Here is a 14,469-nt window from a genome sequence, read left to right as displayed (position 1 = left end):
TTGCGGGTTCTGCATGTCCAGTTAAGCAGTCCAGGCAAGAGCAATTTCTTGCTTAAATGGCTAACCAACTCCATAAGGAGCCTCTTTGATGCCCATCCTCCTCTTGAAGTAGCTTGTGCTGCCAGGAGCAGACATGTCTCATTGTCATGAAAAGTTCTAAGTTATGAAAACATTTTAAATGCCATATTCTGAAGGTATCTGAAATATTTGCAGAATACTTATCCATCTGAAATACATCTCTGTACATCTAGAAAATCTAATTCACATGACTATAATCTTGACTATTATAGATGACTCTCTACCTATATTTCTTAATTATTCCTTACATTTTAAATGAACGGCACAAGCAAAAGGCAGTGTGTGAGATTAGTTAGGATGGAAAATGGCTTTGGGGAGTCCCTTGTAGGATTGTGCCAGACCCATCATTTTTCTGTTAAGTCTCACAGCACTTTAATCTCTTCAGTACCCTCATCAAGGCTTGCTTCAGCTGGCTATTTGTTAGACTTAGAATAAACGAGTGACAGCAGGGATACATGGATGCCATTGCGAAACCGAAAATAAACAGAAGTTTGTTTTCTGTGAGAAACAAGCATAATGCTTCTATGAGAAAGCCCATAAAATATAAGATAAAGAGTATGATAAATGAAATTAAAACTTTCATGGCTTTCACATGAGCTTCTCTGTTGAGGTCCAAGAATCTTGAGTCATGTGATGGCATCCGCCTGGTGTGTCTCCAAAGGGAAATAATTGATAGAAAACATGCAGTCAGGGCCATCACAAAGAGGGACATGACTCCCATATTGGCAAAAACACAGCTTATAAGTAACTCGATTTTCTCCAGGTGGATCAACCAGGATGAGTTACTCATTTTAACATCTTTAATCATCTTTGCAGCTAGTGGAAAGGAAGTTAGCCACATTATAATTAAGCATCCTGTTAGAAAGGCAAAAACTTTATCAGTTCTCCTCTTTAACCATAGAAAAATGGAGTGGGAAAAATTTGCTATTTTCAGGAGATAGAAGATGCTGAGACTGGTGGCAAGCCAGATGTTCAGGTAGATAATAATTACCCATATGTAATATATGCATTTACTTAGATCACTAGTCATAAAGATATTCTGAAATAAAATTTTTGAGTATGCATCTAAAGTTATTAACCATATGGTAAAGATCCTGGAGAACGCCAAGCCAGTGAGAATAAAATCAATTTTAGAGAGCTTCTTGCTCCTGATCCAGTCTGTACAGTTTACAAGTGCAATAAATGAGCTCCCTAAAACTCCCATCACAGCCTCAGTAGTAGCAACAAAAAGGAGGATGCCTTCCATTGCACTCAGCATTTCTGCCAATCTCCAAGACTTCTGTTGTAACTAGTGTTGGTTACCTGCTGCAGAATTGTTGCAAGTAGGGTTTATTTGATGTAGAAGTGATTTTTATCTTCTTTCCTTAAATAAAGACTCCAAAGTTCTTCAGGAATGTGTTGTGGTAAAACGAGAAATGTAATTATAGTGTTTACTTTTGTGGCTACTGTAAGATTTACGTAGTTTACAGAATGTGAGCAGACTAAATACGTTCTTGTGATTTGTTAATATGCAAATTGAAGGTTCTGTTTCATGGATTTTACTTGTCTCTCTGAGACTATTTTGCATTTAATAAGTTGAATTATGAAATGAGGGTGCCATATATTTACACATAAATATATAAAATAACAAAATCTAAAATACAAAACTAATATTTTATTTCATCTTTTAAATATCAAAATGAGACAGTTCTTTGTGTGATATAAGAGAGGATCTGCTGCAAATTAGGAGATAGTACTATAACAGATGAATAAGAAATGGTAGTTAATAGCCTACTAAATGAACAGAATAGTTTGAGTAAGAGACTGAACAAAAGTGATCACTTCCTTGACTGGAGGAGCAATGCACAGTCAGTCACCTCTCTAATTAGACTGAGTAATTTTGTAAAGGAAGTGTGGGGGACACACAGATTTGACTCTCAGAGAATACACTAAAAGAATGATCAGTCCAATAAAGATGACATCAATCTCTACCCAGTTCCGTATTTAAGTCTCATAGGAGGCCTCTGGGTTGAACATCAAGGTAGTATCTTTCTATGGAGGCACCCCTTCTTGCTCAAGAATTTCTCTAATACATGTGTTTTGTTCTGTCCAATCTACAACTATATTTCCTTATTCTCTGTGTGAGACGAAGCACCCAGAAGTTAATGCATGACTATGGCCAATCCAGCAGCCTTAACTCTGTGGGTCAAGCTTACTAGGGGCAAGGGAAGATCCGCCACACTCAAAGGACACATATAATTTGGAGATACCACAGAGATTGGAAGGAGACTGGAGTGGACATGGAGAGGAGTTAACTCTCCTCTCTTACTATCTTTCTACTATGCTCCTTCCTTCTGGACATTTTGGTAATAAACATTTGAAACTACACATTTTAATATTCTTTATCAATGTAGATACTAAAATTACTCCCCCATTCACTAAAGACACATGTTGTTAATACTATCTTATCCAGATACTCACTAGATAATGTTTTGACATGGGCTTTTATACAACTTCCATGCTTTCAAAGCCCAAGTAATTCATGTGTTTCAATTTTAGGAGAGGTTAAAAAATCCAGGTCCTTTATCTATTTATTCAGACAGCACTGGATGAGATGACTTTTGGTCCAGTGGTACTTGAAGGACACAGAGACTTCTATACTTTGATGATGACCAAAGGCATGGTTATGGCCCTGAGGGAATTCCCTGAGGAAAAGAAATGTCTCCCAGAATGTCACTTGGCAGATAGATGATGATAACCTAGGAGTCTATGTTCCTGTTACTCCTTTACCTTACCATGTTTTTAAAGCAAACATGAAAAACATACTTTATCCCCAATATAAATTAAAAAGAGTAAACAGTTAGGGTGAGGATGGTACTTCTTTCAGTATGGACACTTATCTATTATTTAGATCTAAAATGGAAAAGATACTGATATAAGTCTTTGTGGCTATTTTCACATTTTATCTTTCTCTTTTATTGGTTATTTGCTTGAGTTATTATCAGTCAATTTAGACCCTATGTCTCTGTGCTAAAGATGTTTATTTTCTAAAAAAAGTCATACCTCTTAATGTTCATATTTGGGATTGATAATCGTGAAGTGTCATAGGAGAAATAAATCAAAGGTTGATTTTAATTGATATGTGATATATAGAAAAAGTAGTTAAATAAATTTGGGTCTTAAGAATATATGACATTAGTGTTTCTGATCTTAGCCATTCTGACAGGTGTAAGATGGTATCTCAGAGTTGTTTTGATTTGTATTTCCCTGATAACTAAGGAAATTGAACATTTCCTTAAGTATCTTTTGGCTATTTGAAATTCTTCTGTTGAGAATTCTCTGTTTAGTTCAGTACCCCATTTTTATTTTTTATTATTATTATTTATTTATTAAAGATTTCTGTCTCTTCCCTGCCACCGCCTCCCATATCCCTCCCCCTCCCCAATCAACTCCCCCTCTCTCATCAGCCAGACCAGGTTCCCTGCCCTGTGGGGAGTCCAAGGACCTCCCACCTTCTTCCAGGTTAAGTAAGGTGAACATCCAAACAGCCTAGGCTCCCACAAAGTACCCCATTTTTAAAATTGGGTTATTTAGAATTTTACTGTCTATTTTCTTGAGTTCTTTATATATTTTAGAGATCAGTCCTTTGTCTGATGAGGGTTGGTGAATATCTTTTGTCATTCAGTAGGCTGCCTTTTTGTCTTATTGACTGTGCCCTTTGTTTTACAGAAGCTTTTCAGTTTCAGGAGGTTTCATTTGTTTATTGTCGCTCTCAGTGTCTGTGCTACTGGAATTATATTTAGAAAGTGGTCTCCTGTGCCCATGCATTGAAGGCTACTTCCCACTTTCTCTTCTATCAGGTTCAGTATGGGTGGATTTATATTGAGGTCTTTAATCCATTTGGACTTGAGTTTTGTGCATGATGATAGACAGTGATCCATTTTCATTCTTCTACATGTTGACATCCAGTTATGCAAGCTCTTATCCATTGCTGGTGGGAATGCAAACTTGTGCAATCACTTTAGAATCATTATGACGGTTTCTCAGAAAATTGGAAATCAACCTAACTCTGGATCAAGCAATACTTCTCTTGGGAATATGCCCAAAAGATGCTCAGTCATACTACAAAAGTATTTGTTCAACTATGCTCACAGCAGCATTGTTTGTAATAGCCAGAACCTGGAAACAACCTAGATGCCCCTCAACTGAAGAATGGATTAAGCAACTGTGGCACATTTACACATTAGAGTACTACTCAGCGGTAAAAAACAATGACATCTTGAATTTTGCATGCAAATGGATGGAATTAGAAAACATTATCCTGAGTGAGGTAACCTAGACCCAAAATAATGATTATGGTATGTACTCACTCATAAGTGGATACTAGTCATAAATAAAGGACATTGAGCCTATAGTTCATGATCCTAGAGAAGCTAAGTAATAAGGTAAACTCATAGAAGATCATATATATATATATATATATATATATATATATATATATATATATATATATACACACACACATACATATATATCCACCTGGAGATTGGAAACAGGAAGATTGCCTGACAAAATTGGGAGCATGGAAGCAGTAGATAGAAGGAAGGGGAGAAGGGGAAGAGTGTAACGGTGTAAACGAATGCAGACAGATTGTAAAAATATATATATAGCTTTAATGGAGAAATAGACTTACAGAATCACCGTTCCCGAAGAGACCAGGAAAGCAGAAGCAAGTGCAGTGAGCATGCTCGCCTGATTTATAGGTAAACATTAGTCCGAGGTGAACACGCCCCCTAAGGGGCGGGACTTATCCGTACAGAAGAGGAGGGAAGAAGGGGAGGGTTGGGGAGAACTTGAGGGAATGGGATAGCCAAGATGGAGGAAGGACAGATATGAGAGGAAGGAAAGATATATCTAGATTGAGGGAGCCATTATGGGGTTATCAAGAAACCTGGCTCTAGAAAAATTTCCAGGGATTCACAAGGATGACCCCAGATAAGACCCTAAGCAATAAAGGAGAGGGTGCCCGAACTGGGCTCCTGTAGTCAGACTGATGATTATCTTAAATATCACCATAGAACCTTCATCCAACACCAGATGGAAACAGAGGCGGAGACCCATATTGGAGCACTGGACTGAGCTCCCAAAGTCTAGTTGAAAAGTGGAAGGAGTGAGAATATGAGCAAAGGACTCAAGACCATGAAAGGTTCATCCACTGAAAGTTTGCCTAAGCTAATGGGAGCTCACCAACTCCAACTGTACTGTGAATGAACTAGCATAGGATCAAACTAGTCCCTCCAAATGTGGTTGACAGTTGGGGAAGACTGAGGGGCCACTGACAGTGGCACTGGGATTTGTCTCTACTACATGTACTGGCTTTTTGGGATCTTATTCTCTTTGGATGTATACCTTGTTCAGTGTAGATGTAGTGGGAATGGCCTTGGACTTTCCACAAAGCAAAGTGCCTTACCCTCTCTTAGGATTAGAGGGGGGTGGGGTGGGAGGGTGTGTGGAGGGAATGGAAGGAGAAAGGGGAGTGGGAATTTGGATTGGTATTTTTTAAAGTAATCATAATAAAAAAGAATGTATGACTGTATATGTGTACATATTACATTACTAAAATTTTTTATTATTTGGTATCAAATTGACTTCTCAGTGAGTGCTCATGTAATCTGAAATCTTGAAGAGAAAAACTATTCTGAGCTTTAGGTACTCTGACCAGTTAACAAATAGAAGGGTTTGATGGTCACAAAACCATCTTTGGGACACTAATATGAAAGTTGAATTTAAACAGAAAAAAAAAAGAGGACGTAAAGTACGTATAATCAAATAACTCTGATAGAAATATTATCCATCTAACTGTTCTCTTAACTGTGTCTATAGGCTTTCCTTGATGTCAAGGTCTAGAATGTTATGGTTGCTATTCCAAGGACTGTAAAGATAACAATTCTCCCTGTCTTTTAACTGTATTTAACCCTAAATAACTAATATGCTTACTTACAAAGGTACGCATTTAATTTTATAGAAAAGAGACAGTAACACGTTGAAGACATATAACACAAAACTTTATCCAGCTTTGGTAATCTTATGAGTCCAAATCGTAAAAGAATCAAGCTTTTAAAAATTTTTTTTTTACCAAGGTCATTTCAAAGGTATCTTACTTATATAATATGACTTAAAGTGATAACAAACTGGTTGATTTAAATTTTCTGTTAAGATAATTATGTCTCCAGGATTTTTACTGGTTTTGTTTATGTTTTAGATAAGGCTTTCTGAGTTTTATTAAATATAAAAGATTTGTTTTGAAGAAAAACAAGAAAGAAAATAATTATAAAGGCAAGCTATATTTGTGACAGAGAAGGTTAAGGGAAGAGGAAAGTGAATTAAAATGAGGAATATTGACGACAATTTTGTCTCCATGTGAATCTATATTCAAAGTAGAAACGAAAAGGACCGAACCTGAAAGAAAGCTTACGTATATTTTGGAATATGTGAGTATGTTACAAAAAGTCTTATAGGAGTTAAAAATTAGAGAAATTTAGTTATAACCAAGTTATCTACACTTAAATATTATCAAAATTCTTAAGGTCAGGTACTGCCAGATGCCTAAATCCAGAAATTAGGAGGAAATTACAAAAGCAGACAAACTCTCCTTAATGTTTAGATTTGTTTTCTGAGGTCCTCAATAATGGAGGAAATGGAAATATTCCAGGTAATCCAGAAAAACAAAGATAAGAGAGAAGGCTCAATCAATGACATCAGTCCCAAGGAATGACACATTCCCTCAAGGAGATAAGCACTTGCCGCTCTCACTCAAAGATGAACTGTAGGACCCTTGTTCCCTCTCTTGAGACAACGTTATTTTTTAACCTGAGGTTTTAGAAGGGAAGAGGGAGTGGGGGGGCAAAATGTAAACTCAAATAAACATCACTTTTGTGCACTAGGGATTAATAGTCTAAATAATCTTGAGTAAATCCTGCTATCACCTTCTTTTTAATCTGGTTTCCCACAGGGAGAGGCAGAAAGGATCAATGTACTGGTAGATATTATATTCTACTGCCTATTCTTTTTATCAGAGAAACAGCTGGATCTGATCCTCATAGTACGGCATTTCAGTTGAACATTCCTGTCCCCTGTAGCTGATGCATTCATGTTAACACTGAACATTAGAAGATTTAGGCAAGGATCTCTCCAGACTCATCAAACCAACATTTTTCCTCAAAATGAAGTTTTAACAATTGAAACAGATCTTTAAAAAGAATCAAGTGATCTTCCACCAGTGGCTATGTCAGGGGAGCCACAGGTGGTGATTGAAGTTCAAGATGTCAACTCACAAGGAGGAAACTCTTTGATGGGCCAATCTTGTTTAAGAAATGCTACAAGAGTACAGTCCCTGAAATGTCTTTTGCTTTTGGTGTCCCCTTACATGTTTGCTACTGCAATCGCTCTCCGATATCTGGCATAGTATGAGTGAATGACGCTTCCATGAGATAAACATACTACATTATAGGCAGTGGGGGTCTAATAATGGGAGACCCCACTGGCTTCTTTAATGGATATAGGTTAAAGAAGCCATAGCATGCTTCCAGCAAGCCAAGCCCATTCAGGAGATTAAATGTGGCTAAACTTTGTTTTTTAGTGTCTAGAATTTCTTTCCAAGCCTTCTAAGATTTTAAACGGATTTAGTTAGCCACGTTGGCGCCAGTTTGTTATATGAAGGCTGCTTCTTTGTTTCCCAGCTTCCCAGAATCCTGAAATAATCACTCAGATACTGTATTATTTAAATCACTGCTTTCTCCATTAGCTTTAGCATTTTATTGGATAACTCTTACATCTTAATTTAACCTATCTCCATTAATCTGTATTATATTTATAATATATAGTGTATTTATTTATAAAAATAAACCATCTTATTTTCAGTGACACTTCTTCTCCCAAAAACAGACCTAAGCCATTTGCTTAGTACCTTCCAGGAGTTTTTGTTACAAAATATAAATACAAATATTTGTCATTACATACTATTTGTTTTCTATGAGAATGCGTCTGTTATATCAAGGCTTTTTCAGTGATAACCATTTTGTATCTGTCAAAGTAAGTCTTCAAAAATAACTACTGAAGTTTGAATATTTATTATTGAGAAATCAACCTTTCAAATATGCCTGTAGGTTTCTGTACATGAATGTACGTATGTATATATTTGTTTCTAAGCCTTCAAAGGACTTATTATTCTACACAGGTTCTGGACTTGGTCCACTCTTCTGCTTACATGAATGTACATATGTATATACTCATTTCCAAGCCTTCAAAGGACATTTATTACTCTACACAGGTCCTGGACTTGGTCCACTCTTCTGCTTAGGTCACTGTACCTTTGAATGTGTTCTCCAGTAGAATCTCTCATCAGCATTAATTGATCTGTGTCTGCTTCATTTCAAATTACTGGTGTTGAATAACATGAAGATTTCTTTCATTGTTGCTTTCATCCTTTCTTCCACAGATTGTCTTTGCTTCTCTAGCTATTTGTTGCCGGGCTGCATCTAATCATTTAAACATTTTTGCTTCAACTATCCACCAGTAACAAACACTTTGGAATTTAATGGATGAAATAACAGTAACTGTAAGTGGTAGAAATTGAACACAAAGGAAACACTTTCTTTGTTTTTCAATTTCATGTAGGAAATGTCAAGAGTGACCACAACTGTCTGCCTTGGTTCCTTTGTTTGTGAGTCCTTCTAGGGAAGTCAGATTAATCACAATGAAATCTTGCTTAAGACATTTATTCTAACTGTGTGACTTTACGCAGCACAGTCTGCAGGTTGAAGTTTTTTTCCTCTGCCAAGTGCATGGGAATGAAAGGTAGAGTAGAAGGCTGACTGAGCATTCAAATTTTCACACGATATTAAAATCCCACCCTTGGAGTGAGATTCCAAGCTACACAGAACAGCTGCAGAAGATTTCAGTAACGTTTAATACAACAATTAAAAACCAATATAATGGGTCCAGCAAGATAGCTCAGTGGGTAAAATGATTGCTGTGTAAACCATGTGACCTGAGTTCGATCCATGGAACCTGTATTAAAAAAGTTTAATGCATTGCCATGCACCTATAATCCCATCAGTAATGTAAGAAATGAGGTGTAGATTGGTGAACTGACTAAAAGCTCTTAACTAACTGGAAGCATTAATGTGACAGCAATAAAAGAGATCCCTTATATCAAGGTGGAAGGAGATAACCAACTCCTTGATTTGTCCATGTTAAAAATATCACCAACACATCTATCCCATCTTATACTTCCTACACACACATATGCATGCTGCATGCACACAGTCACACACAAACACACATGCATGCATACACACACACACACACGATAATAAATTAAAATGTAAAAGAACCTAAAACATATCCTCAAACACAATGTAAGAACATTGTACAAATTAAAATGATCTTTCATGATTTCTTTTCCTTATTATTCCAGACTACCCATTTTTGTTCCAGACTTTCACATGGTTCTGAGACCTTTCCCTTTCTCACAGCACTTTAACCCCTTCAGTACCCTAAGTGAGCTTTGCTTCAGCTGATTGCTTGTTAGAATTAGAATAAATGAGTGACAGCAGGGATACATGGATGCCATTGTGAAACCAAAAATAAACAACAATTTGTTTTCTGGCATAAACATGCAGATGATTTCTATTACAATCCCTATGAAATAAAATGAGTAAAGGATAATAAAGGAAATCAACACCTTCACGGCTTTCACATGAGCTTCTGTGTTGAGGTCTCGGAATCCTGAGATATGTGATTGCATCCTCCTGCTGTGTCTCCAAAGGGAAACGATTAACAAGAAACATGTAAATAGGGTCATCATAAAGAGAGACAAGACTCCAACATTGACTGAAACATAATTAATAATTGCTTTTTTTCCCTCCTGATGCATCTCCCAGGTTCTGTTTCTTTGCTTCATTTTATTACCCTCCATATTCTCCACAACGAGTGACAAGGATATTAGCCATGAGATTAGCAAGCACCCCACTAGAAAGTAAAAAACTTTACCAGTTTTCCTCTTCATCCAGAGAAATACATAGTTGGAAAAATTTGCTATTTTTAGAAAATAGAAGATGCTGAGACTGGCAGCAAACCAAACACTCAGGTAATTCACAGTAAGCCACATGTACGTGATGCTTCCAATTAGACTGTAAGACCTATACATACTTGGGAAGAAGACCTTTATATAGGCATCTAAAGATATTATCCATATAAGACAAATCCTGGTAGTCGCCAAGCCAGTGAGAAGGAGGCCAGTCTTAGAGATCTTTTTCTTGGCCCAGTCCAGGCAATTCACAAGTGCAATAATTGAGTTCCCTAAAACTCCCAGCACAGCTTCAGCAGTTGCAACAGAAAGGAGGACACCTGCCGTTGCACTCTGCATCTCTGCAGATACACACAGTTGCTTTTGTTACATCTACTATAGATTACCTTTTGCCAAATGTCCTCTATATTGACTGCCTGTTAGATTTTTTTTCCTTTTTTTTTTCATGAAATAAAGACTTCACAGTGCATCAAGAATATGTTGTGGTGGAATCTGTGTGCAGATTAAATATCTTATAGTAATTTGCTTATAGGCAAACGACAGTCTGCATTTCATTTATTTTGCTTTTACCTTTAAGATTATTTTGCATGTCTCGTAGTAGAGTAGGAGTGGTAGATATACATATTCAGAAGTTAAACAACAAGAACCACACTGAATTTCTTGCTTTAAATATGAAGTCGGCATCATGAGTTGTGCAAGATAGTAAATACTCTTTGAGGGGTGAGATATTGCACCACTTTAATCTGTGAGCTTGAGACCAGCTAGCTAACCCATACAAAGAAAAAAATACCATAGCTCTAAAACCAAAAGGACAAAGAAGGAAATCCAGAAAAGGAGAAAATAATCATAATTTTATTGTCTACAGACAAATAAAACTAATTAGATATAGGAATAGAGCCACTTTACCCTAAAATATTGACTTAATGTTTAATTAAAATGTAAGCTCCTTTGTAGGTATTGTAAGTTTCAAAGTAACAAATTGCTGTATTTGTGCATAATTGTTGTATTTAGTAATAGGTTTTGTAAAGATATTGGCACTCATGTACATCACAATTTTAACATTCTTAAACTCCCATTATATCTCTTTTTCTTTTCAATTTCCTGAACAATTTTCTATCTACTTTCATGTCATGTGTATGTGTTTATGTGTGTGTGTTTGCATTTATATATTTACGTATGCATTTTATCTATGTAAAATCTAAGTTGTTTGGTTTCTCAACATTTACTATTTGAAGTTGTCATCTATTATAGATATTAGTCTTATGTTGGATATATGGGTAGGTAATGATGATTTCTCTCCATTCTGCAGGCTAGCTATTTTCATTGCTGATTTACACAGAGAGAAAATGCTCCACATTTGTCTTTCTGAGTCTGATCTTGTTTGCCCCAGTAGTACTCATTTTTCTGCAGATGACATACTTCACTAATCTTTGGACAGAATCAATTTCCCTTTCCTTTATCTATTCTGCTTTTCACGGACACCAAGGCACATTCTTTAACTTGGAAGATGTGAATAGACTTGCAATAGACATAATGTCTAAGTGTCTTTGTGGTACAATGACTTAGAATCCTTGGATGTGTAGTCAGTACTGCTGTAGATAGGTAATGTGATAGTTTTTCTTATGCTTGTAAAGATCATTCACACTGATTCCTGTAAAGGCCAAGCTAAGTTACTTTTCCATCAGCAAAGTAGAAGAACCCCTTTCCCCAATGCCACTGTCAGCATTTGCTGTAATTTTTTTTTGATGATAGTCATTCTTACTGGGATGAGATAGAATTTCAATGTATTTTTAATTTGTATATCCTGTATCACCAAGGTTGTTGAACAGGTTTTGAAAAACTTTTTGCATTGTGGGTTTTTTAGCGAGGTGTTTGTTTACCTTATCAGCCCATTTGCTTATTAAATTGTTTGGTTTGATGGTATTTAGCATTTTGAACTCTTTATATATTATACATATTAATCTTATATGGCTAAACAATAAAGATTTACTTTCATTATATAGGTTGTCTCTTCATGCAAATACTGACTTACAATTGATGACTTAATTTTATATAGTATCAGCTCTCTATATAAATATGTATGTATACTTACATATATACACACATATATGTGTGATATTTTTATTAGCTATTTTATTGGGGATATATATATATATATATATATATATATATATATATATATATATTCTTTTTCTTTTTTTCTTCCAGGTCACTTAAATTCTCAGTCTCCATGTCCTATTACCTAAGATTGTCCTGTTTTCCTCAATAAGATCTTATTATAAAGTTCTAGTGGGTAAGCAAGAATAATTACTACAGGCTGTTTTGTTTTTTGAATTCTGGAGGATTTCCTCCCTGCCCAGCAACTTGACAGCCAGTGTCTGGCATTGATATTTTGTTTGTTGATATCACTAGCACTGAAGAACCATTTCATAAGTGCTTTGATCTATTCTTTCATGTTTTTCTAACCATTTATCAGAGCTAAATCCACTATTATGACCATAGTACTATATGAAACATCCAATGTAATAAAAACTTTGTGCTTTAAAAACAAACAAACATAACTTGCTGGGTGTTGGTGGCACACAACTTTAATCCTGGTGCTCAGGAGGCAGAGGCAGGCAGATCTTTTGAGTTCAAAGTAAGTTTGGTCGGCAGAGCAAGTTCCAGGACAGCCAGGGCTACACAGGGAAACCCTGTCTCAAAAACCTAAATCAAACCAAACAAAAACAAAAACAACAAAAAGCATCCAAACAAACAACCTATATAAAGGTAACATTGTGTTAGGGGCAAAAAATGTACACAAAGGTTCCATGTTCCAAATGTCAAGGTTGATTTTAACTGTCTGTCTTGTTTCCTTTTCTTTGGATCTCCTGGGGAAAGGGTGCCAGTGATCCAGGAAAGCAAAGGGAATCACAATGAAGTCTCGCTTTGAATGTTAGGCACACCATGGAGTCTTTCTTTACAGAGGATAATCTATGGTTGATGGTTTTCCTTCGGCAAATGTTTGGGAAGAAGTGAAGGAATCAGAAGACATACCGGACAAATGAGCCTGCACATAAAATTGAAATCACACCATGGGGTGTGATTCCTTCAGAGGCTGTCACAGAAGTTCAGAGGATTCGTACAATGTTTGAGAATAGCTGAAATCAATAAAAGAACATAGAGCAAATGAAAAGGGTCTTCAGGGATTTTTTTTTCTACTGGACTATTTCAGATTGTTCATTTCTCTTCCAGACTGTCATGAAGCTTTCCTTTCTTGGAACACTTTAATTGTTGTAATATTCTTACAGAGCCTTGCTTCAGTTGACTGTTTGCTAGAATTAGGATAAGTGAGTGACAGCAGGGATAGATGAATGCAGTTGTCAAGCCAAACATGAATAACAGGTTGCTTTCTGGGATGAACAGACATATTATATTGATGGTAACACCCATGAAATGCAATACAAAAAGGATGATAAAAGACATTAAAACTTTTATTGCTTTCACATGAACTTCTGTGTTTAGGTCTCTGAATCCTGATTCACTCAACTGCGTCCTCTTGTTGTGTCTCCAAAGTGAAAAGATTAACAGAAAACATACAACTAACATTATCATAAAGAATAAAAATATTCCCCCATTGGTGAAAGCATAGTGAAAGATTAACTCACTTTTCTTCATGCTGATCTGCCAGGATGTGTTTATGTATTGCATTTTACTATCTCTAATGATCTTAACAGCTACTGGGAAAGTAAATAACCATGACACAAGCAAGCATCCTATCAGGAGGAAGAAAACTGTATTAATTCTTCTTTTTAACCAGAGAAATATGTAGTGGGAAAAATTTACTATCTTTATAAAATAGAAGATACTGAGGGTGGTGGCAAACCAAAAACTCAATTGACTGATAATGATCCATAGATAAGTCATGAGTTCAATGATGTTGATAGAAGACAGCAAGTTTGGAGAGAATATCTTGATGTATGCCTCTGAAATTAACAGCCACACAAGGAAGATTCTGGAAATTGCCAAGCCTGTGAGAATGAAATTAATCATAGATATCATCTTGTTCCTGGTAGAGTCTGTGCAGTTCACAACTGCAATGAACCCATTCCCTATAACTCCCAGCATCGCCTCACTAGTTGCAATGGAAAGGAGGACACCTTCGGCTGTACTCAACATCTCTGCCAATCTTCAAGAAGACTTCTGCTGCAACTGTTTTAGATTATCTGGTGTAGAAAAGTCCCATCTACTAGATGCTCAATGAAGGAGTGACTTTATCTTCTTCCCTTAAAGACTTCAATGTATCTCAAAAATTCTTTGCAGTGGAATCTGAAATGTCATAA

General features: G+C 36.2%; 3 protein-coding genes across 3 annotated transcripts; all 3 read right to left on the bottom strand.

Moving 5' to 3' along the window:
* Positions 1–433: 433 nt before the first annotated feature.
* LOC101980411 (taste receptor type 2 member 104-like) lies at positions 434–1,336 on the bottom strand. The gene has a single exon (XM_005369260.1). The coding sequence runs from the start codon at positions 1,334–1,336 to the stop codon at positions 434–436; it is 903 nt and encodes a 300-aa protein (XP_005369317.1).
* Positions 1,337–9,559: 8,223 nt separating this feature from the next.
* Positions 9,560–10,486, bottom strand: LOC101980119 (taste receptor type 2 member 105-like). The gene has a single exon (XM_005369259.1). It carries the CDS (start codon positions 10,484–10,486, stop codon positions 9,560–9,562), a length of 927 nt encoding a protein of 308 aa, XP_005369316.1.
* A 2,880-nt stretch (positions 10,487–13,366) lies between these two features.
* LOC101979829 (taste receptor type 2 member 114-like) lies at positions 13,367–14,305 on the bottom strand. The gene has a single exon (XM_005369258.1). It carries the CDS (start codon positions 14,303–14,305, stop codon positions 13,367–13,369), a length of 939 nt encoding a protein of 312 aa, XP_005369315.1.
* Between the last annotated feature and the right edge of the window lie 164 nt (positions 14,306–14,469).

This window comes from Microtus ochrogaster, unplaced genomic scaffold, assembly GCF_000317375.1.
Source record: "Microtus ochrogaster isolate Prairie Vole_2 unplaced genomic scaffold, MicOch1.0 UNK46, whole genome shotgun sequence".
NCBI lineage: Eukaryota > Metazoa > Chordata > Mammalia > Rodentia > Cricetidae > Microtus > Microtus ochrogaster.
This window is presented reverse-complemented; position numbering and strand designations above follow the sequence as displayed.

Bases quoted from the DNA above. Each gene is read 5' to 3' on its own strand.
- LOC101980411 (XM_005369260.1), bottom strand. From the start codon at position 1,336: ATGCTGAGTGCAATGGAAGGCATCCTCCTTTTTGTTGCTACTACTGAG.
- LOC101980119 (XM_005369259.1), bottom strand. From the start codon at position 10,486: ATGCAGAGTGCAACGGCAGGTGTCCTCCTTTCTGTTGCAACTGCTGAA.
- LOC101979829 (XM_005369258.1), bottom strand. From the start codon at position 14,305: ATGTTGAGTACAGCCGAAGGTGTCCTCCTTTCCATTGCAACTAGTGAG.